This window comes from Biomphalaria glabrata, chromosome 1 (genome assembly GCF_947242115.1).
Source record: "Biomphalaria glabrata chromosome 1, xgBioGlab47.1, whole genome shotgun sequence".
NCBI lineage: Eukaryota > Metazoa > Mollusca > Gastropoda > Planorbidae > Biomphalaria > Biomphalaria glabrata.
The window spans coordinates 55,407,106-55,423,476 of record NC_074711.1 but is presented as its reverse complement, the minus strand read 5'-3'; the positions used below and the strand labels follow the sequence as shown (position 1 = coordinate 55,423,476).

The following is a 16,371-nucleotide window of genomic DNA, read 5'->3' as shown; positions in this document are numbered from 1 at the left end:
AGATTTCAATCAGATCTGTACAACAGCTTAATAAATTTCTTGATCAATGAATAAATCAGTCTGTCAGCAGTATTTCGCTTTTATATATATAAATTGCTGAAAAAATTTTTAAAGGAAAAAAGAACTAAATATATTTTTTTTTTTATTCATCCATGCATACAAAACTCATAAATATGTGAAATAAGTATACATAGTATAGTAAATAAAAATCAAAATGACTTCATTTTTAAATAAAGTAGTTATTAATCCAATAATTTTACAAAATTAACTTCTATTTTTTTTTTGAGCAAAATGTTGTTGTTTTGTTTTGTTTAATAATGTAGAACTTGGATTATCATCCAATTTTTGTAGCACAATGAAAAGGAAAGAAATAAAGAGAAAATACAATGTAAGGATTATAAAAGGCTTCAAATATACAAGAACTCTTATTGTGTCAACTGCTTTCATACTAGTTTAAGTCAAACCAACTATTTTTTTTTTCAACATCAAAATAGAAAACAAATAAACACAATGTTATGAAGTTATAGTTTTGGACAGACAGCAAAAATGTTTAAACAAAGCTTTTATTATTGAATTTTATGTTGTACAAATCTGTATGCATATTTTTTAAATGATTATCACAGTCTCAATCAGTATAAGAGTACTGAGTTTTTAAAGCCTATAATAATACCTTGGAGATTTCTGTGTAGCATAATAATAATTCCATTGCAAATAAACTTTTTTTTTACATTGAACAATACACGTGCACTGTGTTAATATTTTAACACAATGAATGATAAATCAGGTTCATTTGATTTTAAAATTCATTTTGTTTTCATTTCTGATTCATTAATATAATTGACAGTTCCTCCTAATTAATATCCGCCAAAGTCAATAGCTAAAACAGAGTTTCAGTTAGTGTATGTACAAGACCCTTCTGGACTAACGCTCAACTTGAACAAGAGCTGGAAATGTACGCATGCGAAGTCTCTCCACTTCTGCTCTTAAAATAGCAACTTCCTGTGCTTGAGCTTTAGCTAAATCCACCATCTTTCTCCTTTGAACTATTTCTTGGTATCGTCTGTTCATAGAATCATCATCCCGATTTTCAACTGAAATGTTAATAGAATAGTTGCCAATTATAGTTTTTCAAATTTTAGAAAAATTTCAACAAAATGTGGAACTAGGTTAAATGTGTTAAACTGATTTCAATGTTTTTATTGGGAACCCAAAATATGTGAATAGAGACTTAAGAATACATGAAAATATCCTTTGAGTGAGTACCTTACCATTTCATAAAAAGTTCCCCTTTCAGACCTTGTGGTCTATAGGGCAGATGATGTAAAGGTCATCTGTTTCTGTGGCCTACTGTTAACAAGGGTGTCATGTGGCCAGCACAACGACCAACTGCCTTTACTTTTCCCTAACTAATGTCAGGTAACCGTTAGAGCTGGGTGGACTCAGAGGTGCCCGAAGATCCCGAAATAAAAAATCCCAGTCTTCACCAGGATTCAAACCCCGGTCCCCGGTTTGGAAGCCAAGCGCTTTACTGCTCAGCCACTGCGCCTCATACCATTTCATACTTAATGTAATTATCAAATTACCATACGTTAAGGAACTATAATGGTTGCTTGTAATTGAAAAAGTGACCAAAATGTTTGAACAGTGTATATTTGTCTGATAAGTGATGGTGTTATTAATTATTTATGTAGCTACAAAGTAATGTTAGCAAGAATTATACAAACTTAATTGATTCAGTAATTAAACAGTTGTGGATTTCATTTCAATTATTTTATTTAAAAATGAAGCATGAATGGATGTTTTGTTATCTTCCTGGAATGCATACAAAAAAAAGCTAACTGTAACACATGTCAGGGGCAGGTATGGCGAGAGTGATTGTGTTATTTCTTTGTACTATTTAAGTATGAAAGAGTTATATCCCTTTGTTTATTTCTCCTCTTCTCTTCCCCCCCCCCAGGCATGAATGTGAACAGTATACACGTGATGTTTTTGAATGTTTGAATGGTAGTTTTTTCCGCTGGTTGATAGAGTGGATTGGTAGTTCGTTAGTTGTATTATGTTCCTGGACTGGTGTTTTGTGTATTTAATATTTACTGAGGTTGATATCATTTTTTGTGCTCAATCAGATACTATCAGATACTATTAAAGTATTAAAGTATTACTTGTGTTATTCATATATATTTGGAGTCGGAGTTTGTTTGTGATAATTATTCGTATTTAAGTAACCCCCTAACGAGCCTAACGAGCCAAGTCGAGAAACACACCAGGTCCAGCCAAGCAGAAGTGAACCCTGACAACACACAACAAAGAAAGAACTTTATACATAGTGTTTTTTGGCCATTAAGTGTGTGAGAATGCAACCGCAATAGAGAAAAGAGGAGAATAAAAAGGAATAATCAGAAAAGTGGATTTCTATGCTGTGATGATGGTTTAGTGCTATCTGTCTAGAAATGTATGTTTTTCAGTGTTTAACATGGTGGAAGTATTATGTCCAGGTCTTTGGAACAATTAAAAGTAAGGGGAATAACCAATGCACAATAGACGTAAGCTTTGTCGCTTTATCTTTTCATTGCATTGCTTGCTCATGGCATATCTTGAACTCTATCCATCCTTTTGTACAAGAAAAATAGACAATGTAAAATGACTAGATCACATAACAGATAATTAGATATCTCAAAAGCATTATTTGTGTAAAAGTGAAAATGTCCCAAATGTTATCTTATCTTATGAAATACAGACATTACTTCAAAAAAGAAGATGATTACGTCCTATGTGTGTTCCTAGGTGATGGATTGGACATGTTATACATATGGCTGATAGTTGACTATTCTATTCCCATACAAAATGACATAATGCTCATTTCAGAGCAAAGGGAATTATATATGTAATCTGCGAATGTGTTTTAAAATCAATAAGTAGGTCTGGTATTTTCTCCTTATGAGAGATTCAATAAGCTTTATCCTAAAATTATGCAGTACACCATTGCAAAAAAAAGATTGTTAAAGGGTGAAGAGTGGTTGGATGATAGCAATCCAGCATCTAGAAATTGTGTAAGATTCTAGCTTACTGTTGATGTCTTCTATCTGTTTCCTTTCATTCACTACAACATTCAAGTCTAACAACTCTTCATCAAGTTTTTTGTTGTTGAGAGCTTTGTTCTTAGTACTCTTTGCCATGTCTCTGAGAAACTGTTTCTTCTGGGCAAGAGTCTTCTCGTGAAACTAAAAACAAAAATATTGATAAAATCTTCTATTAGAAAGACTAGACATGACTGTTCTTCTTAAACTAGGGAATAAAAGACCAATTCTATTAGCATTCCCTATTTGACAACAATAAATTAAAAAGTGAAGTTTTTTATTTGAGACCAAACAATCCAAAACATTAATGATATAAATTTCACCTCTTTCTGAAGCCAAAGTTTTAATAAGGTGTAATGTGACCACTATAAAGGCCAAATACCACCGTAGCAATTACCAAGACCCAATTAGAAATGGATGACTTCAGAAACATCTTGAGGTTCCAAATTAAAAACCTCATCTGCACCAAGATTTGAACTCAAGACTTATATTCAGCCACCAACTCATTAAGATCATCAATAACTTTCTTTTTTTTTTCTATTGTTTTGAAATTGTTTTGTTGTTTTGTTTTACATAATTCGGATGTTCCTTCAGAGTTGAAGATAGTTTACTTCCTAGTCCAAACCTCCCTTAGGACAACGGGGGATGGGAGCGGGCAGGGTTTGAACCCTCGACCACCTATAAATCCGAATGACAGTCCAGCGCGCAAACTGCACCACCAGGCAGCCATCAAGTAAAAGTAAAAAAAAAATAAATTAGCCCATACCTTTTTCAACTGTGACACAGTTTGCTCTAAAGTACTGATTTCTTCAGCTTTCTTAGCTTCATAGTCTTCTTCATGTAAATACTAAGGAATTACAAACAGGCAAGAAAATAAATAAATCCCTCTCATATCAAATAATTGACAAGAATTACTTGCACTATTTTAATATGCTCACTCTAAAACATTTATTATAAAAATGTAAAGAAATGTTAACAAATCAAAACAAATGAATAAACTTAACACAAAACAATATAACAATGATATGAACTAATGTGCTAAATAAAGAACTACATGAAAGAAGCAGCCAACAAACAAAGTGCTCTACTTACTGCTTGTATCTCTCTGGTTACTTTAATAAATTGTATGTCTTTTAACTTATTCTCCAAATCCTCCATTTGCATGGACATTTTCTTGTGCTCCCTAAAATATATTCAATGCAGTTTCATGTAATCTCAAGATGTTTTAGAAGGCTTGAGTTAATAGTAGAAATATAATGTTTACAAACTTCTCTATCATCTGAATTATGTACTAAATCTAAAATATATTTTAACTTTTTTTAGCCTCCCCAGAGGAGAAAAGTTATTTTTGTGATATGTATCAGTTAAATTTAAATAAATATCTAATTTCATCATCATCGTCATTACAGACAAATTAGGTGCAAGGGATACTACTGGAATTTTAAAATGCAAAATTTTGTATATCTTTTTATGAACATTCATTTCAATCATTTTTTAAATAAAGGGAAAAAGATAGTTTATGTTATGCAATAGCTAGGCCTTTATGGGATCAAGATAATCCACAAAGTCAAAAAGTTTTAGACTTTTGTAAAATATATGATATTCAAAATCACCCATTTAAGAGAAATGTTTTGAATGTTGTATGTTTGAAGCAAATGAGCCCAAAACAAGACAATATCATTCAAGCTGGATATAATGTATGTTTAAAACAAATGAGCTAAAACAAGACAATACCATTCAAGCTGGATAATTCCTTTCCTAAAATCTTTGCTTTCTACCATGCTGGCTATTTTCCTTTCCCCAAGTTGCTATTAAGAAAACAAAATAATGGGCAAGAATAAACAATAATTTTGAATTCATGTCCACATAAAATGGACATAACTTTACTGCTCTTTAAAAAAAAAGAATATTTATGAAAATGAAATAAGTTTAAATTAAATCTTTGAAGCTACAACATATATATTTTTTTAATGTGAAACTCAGTAATACATATCCATCAAGTTTACCAGTCATATGTTTACTCCAGTATTAGGTACTGCTCAAAATGTCATTTCCAAACTTGCTATTCATTTTATTAGGTTTTCAATTTGCTCTTTATTTTAATAGAAAAAATTACATCTTAAAGTACAATATATTTGATATGTCTTGACTTATAGTTTCACATATTCTTTTAGAAATGAATATTATTACATCAAAGTCCAAACCTCCCTGGGACAGAAGAAAATCATGATAGTCAGAATTCAAATTTGGTACTATTGCAATGACAGTTCAAAGTGCATACCCCAAAGTTAGTCAGTTATTTTTTTTTGTAAATCCACATCCTCAAAAGCAAAGATGTTGAAATAATATTTTCTTTCTCTATGAAATCTTTGAATTCCAAAAAAAGTCATAATCAGATATTTTTGTTCTATATATTGTTTGCTTTGATTTAAGATGTTTATGTCTATTTGTGTTCTATTTATTGTTTGCCTTGATTTAAGATGTTTATGTTCACCTTAATTGTTGTATTAAGATCTTCCACAACATTTCGATGCACCAGAACACTTTCTCTGAAATCTCGAATAAAAGGACCAGCTTCAACTTCAATCTGTCCTTGTTTCAGGAGTAACTGTACTTCCAAATTCAAAATAAATCTTTGCTCATCTTCTTTAATTCTGAAATAGAGATTAACAACAATGATTTCAAAATTAACTTTGTTTCACAAAAGCATGACTCTCAGTTAATGTAAGCTAATATATTTTCTTGTTTATCTTCTTTAATGTGTTTATTTCCTATACTGTAAAATATTGTAATTTTATCCCCAAAATGTTGAATTTGGAAATTTTCATTGCTTGCAGTGGTGTATTTGGGCACCCAATGGGCTCAACCTTTAAAGGGGCCCCTGCATTTTGACATTCAACATCATAACATGAGATAAAGTTTTTAATCAATATAAAAGTCTAAATTTCATTTGGTACAGTATAGAAGTAAAATTAACAAAAAATAATTATTTAGACTCTTTCAATGAAAAATACTGTTCTTTATTGGCAAAGTAATGCACAAGTAACAAATCTCAATTCATATCGCCTCACCTCGTGGTTTCTGTGCAGCAAAGGCTGCATTTAGATCATCATTTAGACCAATACTGTCTAGTATTTTCAACACCATGTGAATAGCCAGATAACATGGCAGTGGCATAATATTTGATAATTAATGTAAACAAAAAATTAGGACATTCATTTGGGGGACCCTATCAAATGGGGGTCTCAGGAAACTTTCAAATTTGGATCCCCTCCCCCCACCTTAGCTATGCCACTGATTGCTAGTTAATTAGAGACATTGAACAAATGTATAGTGTTAACAAAATAAACTCATAAATCTATTTTGTATGTTTAAGTAGCAATAAATATTCTATAAAAATCAATAACTTTTCAGATTTAAGTTGTGATGAAGTTACTTAGTAAACAAAATTTAGTAAACTAAAAAAATTTTTTACTTGGTACATAAAGCTTACTTGGCAATCATTTGAGTTAATTGTTCCATTTCAGCTTTATATTTATCATCTTCTTCTTGCCGTCTGTGAACATACGTCTGTATTTCTGCTAAAGTATTGGCCTTCAATTTCAGCTGGTGTACAAATAAAAAAGTTAAAACATTAAATTCAGATTTAAATGTTCAAAGTGTAGCAAATTCTTTTTTATTATATTTTTTAATAATTTTAAATGTAAATTACTTGTAGATAGTATTTGATAAACATCATAAGTGGCACAGTTCTAATAGATTTAGTACATAAATTTAAGGTTCTAAAATTTAAATAAATGTATTTGTAACCCTTTTTGTCTATATATACATTCTGAAATAACCAGAGGTTCTAAGTATTTGACCAGGTTGAATATTATAACATGATTCATTAGGCATCAGCAAATAATTTAGCAAATAAAAAATGATGATTGAAAACATGTAAAACATCTTTGTTTTTAAACATTGATGGAAATACATCAGTCATCCATTAGTATGAAAATATTTCTCACTTAGTAAGGTATATTCATTATATCTGAAGGTGCTTCTTTATAGTGTAAATGAAAAATGCGTATAAGTATATTCATTAAAAAAGTCTTTTCTGGTGTGCATATATTGGGCTTTTTTCAGCTTGCATTACCTCTTTGTTTTTTTTGCTTGTTTTTTCATATTCTAATGACTATTTTATTTAAACTTGGCAGTCAGAAAAACTAACACACATAGCTCTATGATGGAGGAGCGGTGGCTTAGTGGTAAAGTGTTTGGCTTTTGAACCAGTTATCCCAGGTTTGAATCCTGGTAAAGAATGGGATTTTGGATCTTTGGGTGCCTCTGAGTCCACCCAGCTCTAATGAGTACCTAACATTAGCTGGGGAAAAGTAAAGACTATTGGTCATTGTGCTAGCCACATGACACCCTCGTTAACCATAGGCCACAGAAAAGATGATTTTTACATCATCTGCCTTATAGACCACAAGGCTGAAAGAGGAACTTTACTTTACAAGAGTTTTAATTCTAAGGATCAAAAGCATTTACTTGGGTTTAATACAAAAAAAATCACAGACAAACCTGAAGTTCACTTTCCACTTTGTTTCGTCGAAGTTTACACATTTTTTCCCATGCATGGTGATCAATGCCATCTGGCATGTTGTGAGGCTTATCTAGATCATCAAGACCAGAAGCTAACTGTGTTCTAAGATGATTAAGCTGAATAGAGGATGATGGTCGGTCAGAAAATGGATTAGACATTCTCTTGACCCCATCAATAGATCTGAATTTCTGTGTCCTATCAAAATAAAAGATTATAAAACCTTTTTTAAATGTGTGCTAGCATATCTTTAATTATAATATGCAATTATTTAAAATTTTCAATGCTAAGCACTATTTGAAGCTATCAACATATCACCTTGGTCTTCTCTTGAATTGTTTGTATAAAGTATCTACATGAACACCCAGAGCATCTGTAAATTCTCTTCTGAAAGACTTGTCTAGGTATTTGTCTTCAGCTTGCAAGTGTTCATACTCATTACGAAAAATATCTAAAATTTTCCTTGCTTCTGCCAAACCTTCAAATGCTTGTTGCTAAAATAAAATAAAAACATTCATCTGTGAATAGGCTGTAAGGAAAAAATACCAGGCTATGACCCCAATAGAAACTGGAACATTTACTGTAGATTGTATGATGTGTCTGAGTCCACTCTGTCAATATCTTTTGCAGCAAGAAATAATGCCAGTTGTTTATTATGCAGTTCATATAATCTACTCAGAAATTTTCTAACAACAAAAACAGTTTAACTTTACTTCCCTATCTGTATATGGAAAAACTCGCATAGCTGGAATTTTAAATTGAATTTTCAATAGTTGTTCCAGATACATTTTCAAAGTTTCAAAATAACTAGATGTAAAAAACAATTTGAATGTTGTAAGTTCAGCTGACACTCCCATCATAAAATTTGCTGATGACACAGCAATCATTGGCCTTATTGCAAGTGACGAAAATCTGCACCATTCAACAATTAACACTTTTTACTAATGGTGTATAGATAAATTTCTAATTGTAAATGTTCAGAAAACTAAAGAAATGATTATTGACTTTAGGAAACATAAAGGCCATATTGCAGAAATTCAGATAAACAATCAAACCATAGAACAAGTACAAGAATATAAATATCTAGGAACAACCATCAACAACAAACTGAAATGGAGTGAACACTGTCAAAACCTCTACATAAAAATTCACCAGCGACTCTTCTATCTCAGAAAGCTAAGAAAATTTAACATCAACAAAACAATTAATAAACTTTTTTATACAGCAACCATCAGCAGTCTAATTAACTGCCATCGACTGCTGGTATGGTAATACTTCACTAGCACAAAGACTTAGACTAAATAGACTAATTAAGAAAGCATCGCATATCACTCGAATACAGCTACCATCTCTTGAAGAGCTTTTTCATGAAAGATGCCTTTCCAAAACACTCTCGATTCTTAAGGACAACCTGCACCCATTAAACCACTGTTTCATAAGATCTGAACAAAGTGGTGGTCTCCTTTCCATTAGGACTAAAACTGATAGATTTAAAAACTCCTTTATCCCACTTTCAGTCAGAGATTTACAAGATCAGCTTTCGTCATCAAGAAGTACATAGAAGTCAAATTTATAAAGCGCTGGTTGTGAATGTGTATGTGTTTCATGTGTTTCAAATTTTTCATCTATACTGTTATTGTACAGTAGTTAAGCTGATATTGTCGATTGTAGTCAAACTGAATTTCCATTTGATTGGATCAATAAAATTATCTTTTCTTATCTTATTTATTAAAATGTTAATAATAACTTTTGCAGCCTAAACCATTGGTGGGCAAATTACAAGCTGCAGGCCACATGAGTCCTGCCAGAGTATTTTTTACAGCTCACTGACACCTACACAAATCAGGTTGCCAAAATTAGATTATACATATAAAAAATGCAAATATATTTAAAATTTTAAAATAAAGTAATTTTAAATATCTATATAACTTATTGAAACTTCTGATTCTTATCAATTATGATACAAGGCTAAAGAAACATTGCTTATACATGTCATTCTAAAGTAAAAAAAAATATTCTTATTGGCAATATATATTTCGAAACTTTTAGTCCAAGACACAAACTCAGGCCAGTATATATTCAATACTATGAGGAACTGTGATGAAAGTGTTGGGTTGGCTCGAAAAAGTGGCAAGTGTAACAAATGATCTTTGATCTTTGATGGAGAACAACAGGTTTTTCAAATAAATTAAAGTGCAATATCTTAACCATAAATTCTAAACGGTAAAGTTTGTGCCAAGCTGTATTGAATATCAAATATATTATTGATCCAATTATGTCTGGGATCTAAAGCACAATAGTATCCACTGGATTTGTTAGTATGGGTAAGGTATTGAGAAGAATATGGCATCTCAAGGAAATAATTGTTATGTTCATTGAAGAATTGACTGTATTTTTTTTTTACTTATAGTTCTAATGAAAAGTGGAAGACAGACTTCATGTTTTTCATCGGAAGTATTGCAATGGATTGTTTGCATATGAAAAGTATGTTAAATCTTTTCAAACAAAGCTATCCGATTTCTCCAGGCAAGCAAGTGAAAACAGGTTTTGCCATTTTCTTTTACTGAAAGGTGAAACTATTTCTAGTGAAATGGTTAAAAAAAAAACAAGAATTATTGATTCCTTGATTGTGGGATTTGAAAGAAAATTTTAAGAGGTCAAGAGCTTTCAGTTTTCAATATTTTCAGCTGACCATTTAGTACAGAAGCTTATTCAGCTCAGAGGACATACCTCAAAGCAAATTATGACCAGAAAGAGAAGTTCCAGTCATTTCTTCCAGGGGAGTTTTATGGGTGCCGAAGATGTATTTCCAAACTTAAAAAACTTTGCTGCTAAAAGTTCACAATATTTGGATCCACATTCACTGTGAACAAGCATTTTGTTTTGTTTGAAAATAAACAAGTGTAAAAACAGGTCAATGCTGACTGACTGTAATTTGACAGCAGCCACAAGAATAACAACTAGTAAGCTAGTTCCACAGTTCCTAAACTTTTTGCATGAGTGTAAACAATTAAATACATCACAATATGTACAACTGTACATTTGTGATGAAATGTGATGTAAAATGACAAATACAAAATTTTAAAAATATTCTTAAAAACAGGTTTAAGAAATTGCAAACTCTTGTTGTAATTCCTCAAATGGAAGTGTAAAAAAATTTAATGTAATGTATAATACAGTATAAAATAAATGTGAATTTAAAGTCGGTATACGCAGTTAGGTAGCTTTTTTTTCAAAGTTGTAAATATATATGTGGCCCGCCATTCAAAAAAAATATATAAAGCGGCCCTCCATAGAAAAAGATTGCCCACCCCTGTCCTAAACTAAATAAATTTCCTCAAATTTAATTTGAAAAAATGTTTTTAAAACTAGAAATTGTTCTTTTAATTATTTATTTACCTTTGCATGTCGTTTCAGCTCCAATGTCTCATGCAAGTCATTATCTCTGATAGTGATTTCCTCATGAATTAACATGGAAAAGCGAAGTCTTAAAATCTTTAGTTCTTCCTACAATGATATTTAAGTTATAGCCTATTTAATGAATATAATGTATAAATATATTTAGATTAAAAAGTTTAATATTAAAGCCTCAGAGGTGTCGCATCTGGCAGAGAAAATCAGTAGTACCGTTGCAAGGGTGAGCGATTGGATGGTTGAAAATAAACTCAAGATGAACGAAGACAAGACAGAAATAATTAAGATTGGCACTAGGAACAATGTCTCAAAAGTTGAAAGCACAGATTCTCTCTTTATCACGAACTGCCATGTTCCTTTTGTCCATGTAGTGCGGAATCTTGGAGTTTTCTTCGACTCAACACTATCTTTCGACCCACACATAAATCAGCTCTGCAAAGGTCTTTATCTGCAGCTGCGCAGATTAGGCCAGATCCGACCATATTTAACAACGGAGTCAACAAAAACGCTAGCTGTGGCATTCATACTCTCCCGCCTTGACTACTGCAACGCCGTGCTAGCAGGTATACCTGATGACAAAATAGCCAAGCTGCAACGTATACAGAACAACGCCGCTCGAATAGTCCTTAAAAAAACTAGACAAGATTCTGCTACTACGCTCTTGCGCACGCTCCATTGGCTTCCCGTGAAAGCGAGAATCGATTACAAGGTCGCCACACTTTGTCATCAGTGTATATATAACAATGAGATGCCCTTGTACCTTAGCGAACTGATTACTCCATATGTCCCCCAGAGAACCCTGCGCTCAATGGACTCAACGCTTTTAGTAGTGCCACGTTTCTCCCTCAAAAGCTACGGTCTGCGTGCTTTTTCAGTTCACGGACCAAAGGTTTGGAACTCACTCCCCATTGATCTCAGACAGACAACATGCTATACCACTTTTAAGAAGAACATTAAGACCTACTTGTTTAAAACTTTTTTAGATTAACTGTTATTCTAGCAGTTGTGTTTATGTTTGTAATGTTGTTACAGCGCCTTGAGCCTACATTTTTGTTTGTTAACAGCGCTTTATAAATAAAATTATTATTATTATTATTATTAAGCCAACTTTTTTGTTCTTCTTCATATTTTAATATTAAGCTTTAAAGGATAAGATATATTTGGGCTTATCACCAATTAGATTAATTACACAAATAGATACTTACTGTTAAGCAGAAAAATTAATGCAAGATGTTCTTATTTAATTAATACTATTTATTTAAGAATCTGGGTGATCTTAGATTATACTGACAGTATGAAACTGAGGCATTAATAGGAGCCTGACATTATAATTTATAATGTACTCAGCAATCCCAGATGAAATATAGGCAATTTGAAATAAAGCATTCTGAATCACTTTATCCTTGAGGATAGTTATTTTATATTTAGAATTTAAATAAATATAAATATGGCTTGATCATAGTACATAAAAGAAAAAAGAGCAATAAAAAAAATTTATCTTTTTTCATTACGCATCAGAATATTTATATCTTTAGCATACCAAAATATAAACAATATTTAACAGTGAAACTTCCAGTGTAATAATAACCTAAACTTGATGCATTAATAAATGTCAACGAGTCAATAACTATATATATATATATATATTTCATCCCTCCTGGTTCAATGATGATCACTTTAACTAGACGTAACTCAGCTGATTCCCACAATTCCCTAAAATTATCATTATGGTATAATCCTAATTTTAAACTGAACTACAAAAATAAACTATACACTGATATCTAAAGGTAGTAAATAACTTCTAGAGAATACCTAAAATATTTTCAAAATTTTTAGCCAGTAGCTTAACAACCTAACAAGTTTGCTTCATTAGTTATGTTTTTCATAAGAAAAATACTTTACTTTGACCTGCCACTCACCTGATATATAACCATCATTACTTTGACCTGCCACTCACCTGTTATAAAACCATCATTACTATGACCTGCCACTCACCTGATATATCACCATCATTACTTTGACCTGCCACTCACTTGATATATAACCATCATTACTTTGACCTGCCACTCACTTGATATATAACCATCATTACTTTGACCTGCCACTCACTTGATATATAACCATCATTACTATGACCTGCCACTCACCTGATATATCACCATCATTACTTTTATTTTACGCATGAAAAGAACATTGAGTACTTCATCAAAGGCCTGCAGACCTTCTTGAATAGCAGCCTGCAGTTTTCGGAGTTCAGCCTCAAGTTGCTGGCAATAACGATAACAGTTCATTCAAATAATTGTGTTAACATAGAACATTGATAACAAAGTTTACATGTTAAAAATATAAATCATAAAGTAAGAAAAACACAGAAATAATATTTGCATATTTGATCGTATGTTTCTGACATTATTATGCCAGCAAAGTATCCACACAATCCTGATGCAATCCCAGCTGCAATGGGCAGGCCACATCTGCAGAATGGAAGACCCCCCACATCCCTAAATGACTCCTGTGTAGCTAATTAGGGAAGCGCTCACAAGGTGGACAAAGAAAACACTTCAAGGACATCTTTAAAGTGTCTCTGAAAGCCTTCAGCATTGACCTTGTCACCTGGGAGATGGAAGCACATGTGAAAACTGGCGCATAAATTGCAGAGGACAAGAGAACAGTGCTGACAGAAAAAAAAGTGTCAGAGAAAAAAAGCAAGGCCGATGACACTAGCTCCAGCTGGAATAACCTGCCAAGTGTGCAGCTGAACTTTCCAGGCTTAACAGTCATTTGAATAGGCACAAAACCCCAGTGCAAAGCCCTCAGCCCCCTGGATGACAAAAGTGGTCATCATTGAACCAGATGGATGAACTATAATGCCAGTTAATTAAAAAAAAACTACATTTGAAACTAAAATGTGTAAATATGTTACCTTTCTAAACTTTTCTCTTTCTTCATTAAGGTCTTGAACTTTTTTCAGATATTCTTTGTAAGCTTTCACTTCATCTTCAGTGTATTCCTCTTCTTTCTTTGTCAACATAAAGGCTGGTTTTGGAACATCCTTCAAATACAAATTTCTAACTTAGCAAAGTGTGTTCTTTAAATTCAACAAAGAATGAAATTATTTCAAAATGTAATGTTTAAAAGGTATAAAGAAAAATAAAGGAGTTGGCAAATGATGGGGTTCAAACTCCACACCATCATGACATTATCATATCTAGGCAGACAGCAATGTCTGATTCTTCATACAGTAAACATTTTTAAAATCTTATGAATGCAGATAAAAGCACAAATAGAAGCATCATTCTTACATTCTATTGACATCCTAGTAAACCATTATAGAACGTTGTACTAATAAGTTGTTATCAAACAAGAAAAAATGTAAATACTTTTTTAAAAAAAAGGCAATTCCTCTTCTATACATCTTATAGAGTGATTATTTTGCTCTTAATAACTAATGAATGTTAGATTTTTAATGACTGGAACATTTTTTACCCTGCCCCCCCCCCCACCCCCCCAAGAAACAATTCTGGTTAAATGAATGTATAAATCTACTAGACTTTATAATATTCTAATATTCAGTGTGGCCAATGAGCTATTAATTCTCTTTTTCAACAATATACATCAACTGCCTAGAGCTGTTTTCAAGAATTGCATCCACCTACCCTTTGCCCAGGTTCCATGAAGGAGTGACTTAAATAGAGGTATGGTAATCAAGTTATCTGAACAAAAGAAAATTTACTTTTTTAAGTTCATCCTCTTTCTTGATTTCCAAAACACCACCCATCATCATTTCCAGAGCTCTTTCTCTAGCATTGTCTCCCCTCTCTTTCGCCAGCCGCTCTTCTTCAAGGAGTTTTTCTTCCTCCAGTTTTTTCCTCTGTTCAGGTGTTAAATATTTTTCCACTTTTATCTAAAATTACAGACAAATTACAAACATTGGTTCTGTAACTAGTAATTTTTTTAAAGTTTAAAAAAAAAAAGAATGGCTACTTTGAATACTTTTATAAATATAAAAGCTTACAATACAAATACTGTTTCACTTTAATATGTCATACTTCAACATCTGCAACTTCCAACAGAAGCTCTGGCTTTTCTGCAATGCTCATATTAGGCTCTACTATGGACTCATCCAGACCCAAGTCTTTGATAATTTTACTAATTCTCTTGTTCTTTTCTTTTACTTTTGCAATTTCTTGTTCTTTTTTGCTGAATACGTCGTCAAACTCTTTGTTAAAATTTTCTTTGATCCGGTGAATAGCATCCTGTTGAAAAATATCATCTACTATATGCAAAGTACTAATAAAAAAAAGAAGATCAACAAAAATCTGTTATATAAAATAAAAGTTTAACACACAAAAATTTGAAAATTAAAACAAAATTAGTTGCATTACACATAAATCAGCAATAAATTAGAAATAATCAAGTTCATTTATCTCTGTTTCTCTTACCTCTAATAGAATTATCTGGTATATTTTCTGCTCTCTGGAATGAAGTTCAAACTGACTGTAGAAGAGAGGATTTCCACCACCATATTGAGCACCTAAATAGAAAAAAATAAGCATTTTAATTTCAATGTTTTCACCATTTTTCATTAAAAAATTCAATTCTAATTTTTGTTTTTTATTTAAATGAAACAAACTTATTCAAAGAAAAAGAAAATAGATTGATAATCGCTTAGCTGTGCAAAATTGAAGAAAAAAATAATTGTATTATAATAATGAGTTTATAAAAAGCAACATTAGATGATATTATAAATTAAACTACTATTTGCTGGCCAAACAAAAACATGTTTTACCTAAGCTGCCAGTTATTGAAGGATGTTCTTTGCTGCTTTCATCATCATCTCCTTCTTCTTCCTCCTTAAATAAAAATAAAGAATATCCTGATATTCTACTTATATTCTACTTCTAAATTTGTTATTCTATGACAATGTTTCTTTTTTTTTTTTTCAATAATAATATTACATTATAGTTTTTCTATAAACCAAATACTTTGAGAAAATAAAATTCTAGACAAAGTTAACTTACATGAACAGCTGATTTGCTATTAAATTCTGCCAACTTTTTTCTAGCCTAAAGAATAAAGTACAAGCAAAAAAACTAAAAAATTCTTTTAAAAAAAAAATAGCTTATATTTATTGTATTGATTAATTTGAATCAGTTATGTAATTAAATTTGTAATAAGCTTCAGACGACAATCCATAAAAGGGAATAATTCAGTTTATACCACCACTTCAGTCAAGTACTATTTCTTTTCCTTTCAAAGGGGACAAATTCAGCTTAAATCACTTTAATCAAGTAC

General features: G+C 31.6%; 1 protein-coding gene across 1 annotated transcript in view; it reads right to left on the bottom strand.

Annotated features, from left to right (window-relative positions):
• Positions 1–545: 545 nt before the first annotated feature.
• Positions 546–16,371, bottom strand: part of LOC106052339 (cilia- and flagella-associated protein 43-like) — a 34,410-nt gene continuing 18,584 nt past the window's right edge. Inside the window, exons 23-39 of the mRNA XM_056044905.1 lie at positions 16,098–16,142; positions 15,866–15,929; positions 15,519–15,610; positions 15,126–15,332; positions 14,810–14,980; positions 14,000–14,128; positions 13,224–13,343; positions 11,062–11,169; positions 7,981–8,156; positions 7,644–7,860; positions 6,571–6,683; positions 5,572–5,731; positions 4,812–4,885; positions 4,170–4,260; positions 3,844–3,924; positions 3,068–3,221; positions 546–1,091 (exon numbers count right to left, since the gene is read on the bottom strand). Coding sequence (XP_055900880.1) covers positions 922–1,091; positions 3,068–3,221; positions 3,844–3,924; positions 4,170–4,260; positions 4,812–4,885; positions 5,572–5,731; positions 6,571–6,683; positions 7,644–7,860; positions 7,981–8,156; positions 11,062–11,169; positions 13,224–13,343; positions 14,000–14,128; positions 14,810–14,980; positions 15,126–15,332; positions 15,519–15,610; positions 15,866–15,929; positions 16,098–16,142 — 2,172 coding nt within the window. The 3' untranslated portion in view covers positions 546–921. The remainder of the gene's footprint in view (positions 1,092–3,067; positions 3,222–3,843; positions 3,925–4,169; positions 4,261–4,811; positions 4,886–5,571; positions 5,732–6,570; positions 6,684–7,643; positions 7,861–7,980; positions 8,157–11,061; positions 11,170–13,223; positions 13,344–13,999; positions 14,129–14,809; positions 14,981–15,125; positions 15,333–15,518; positions 15,611–15,865; positions 15,930–16,097; positions 16,143–16,371) is intronic.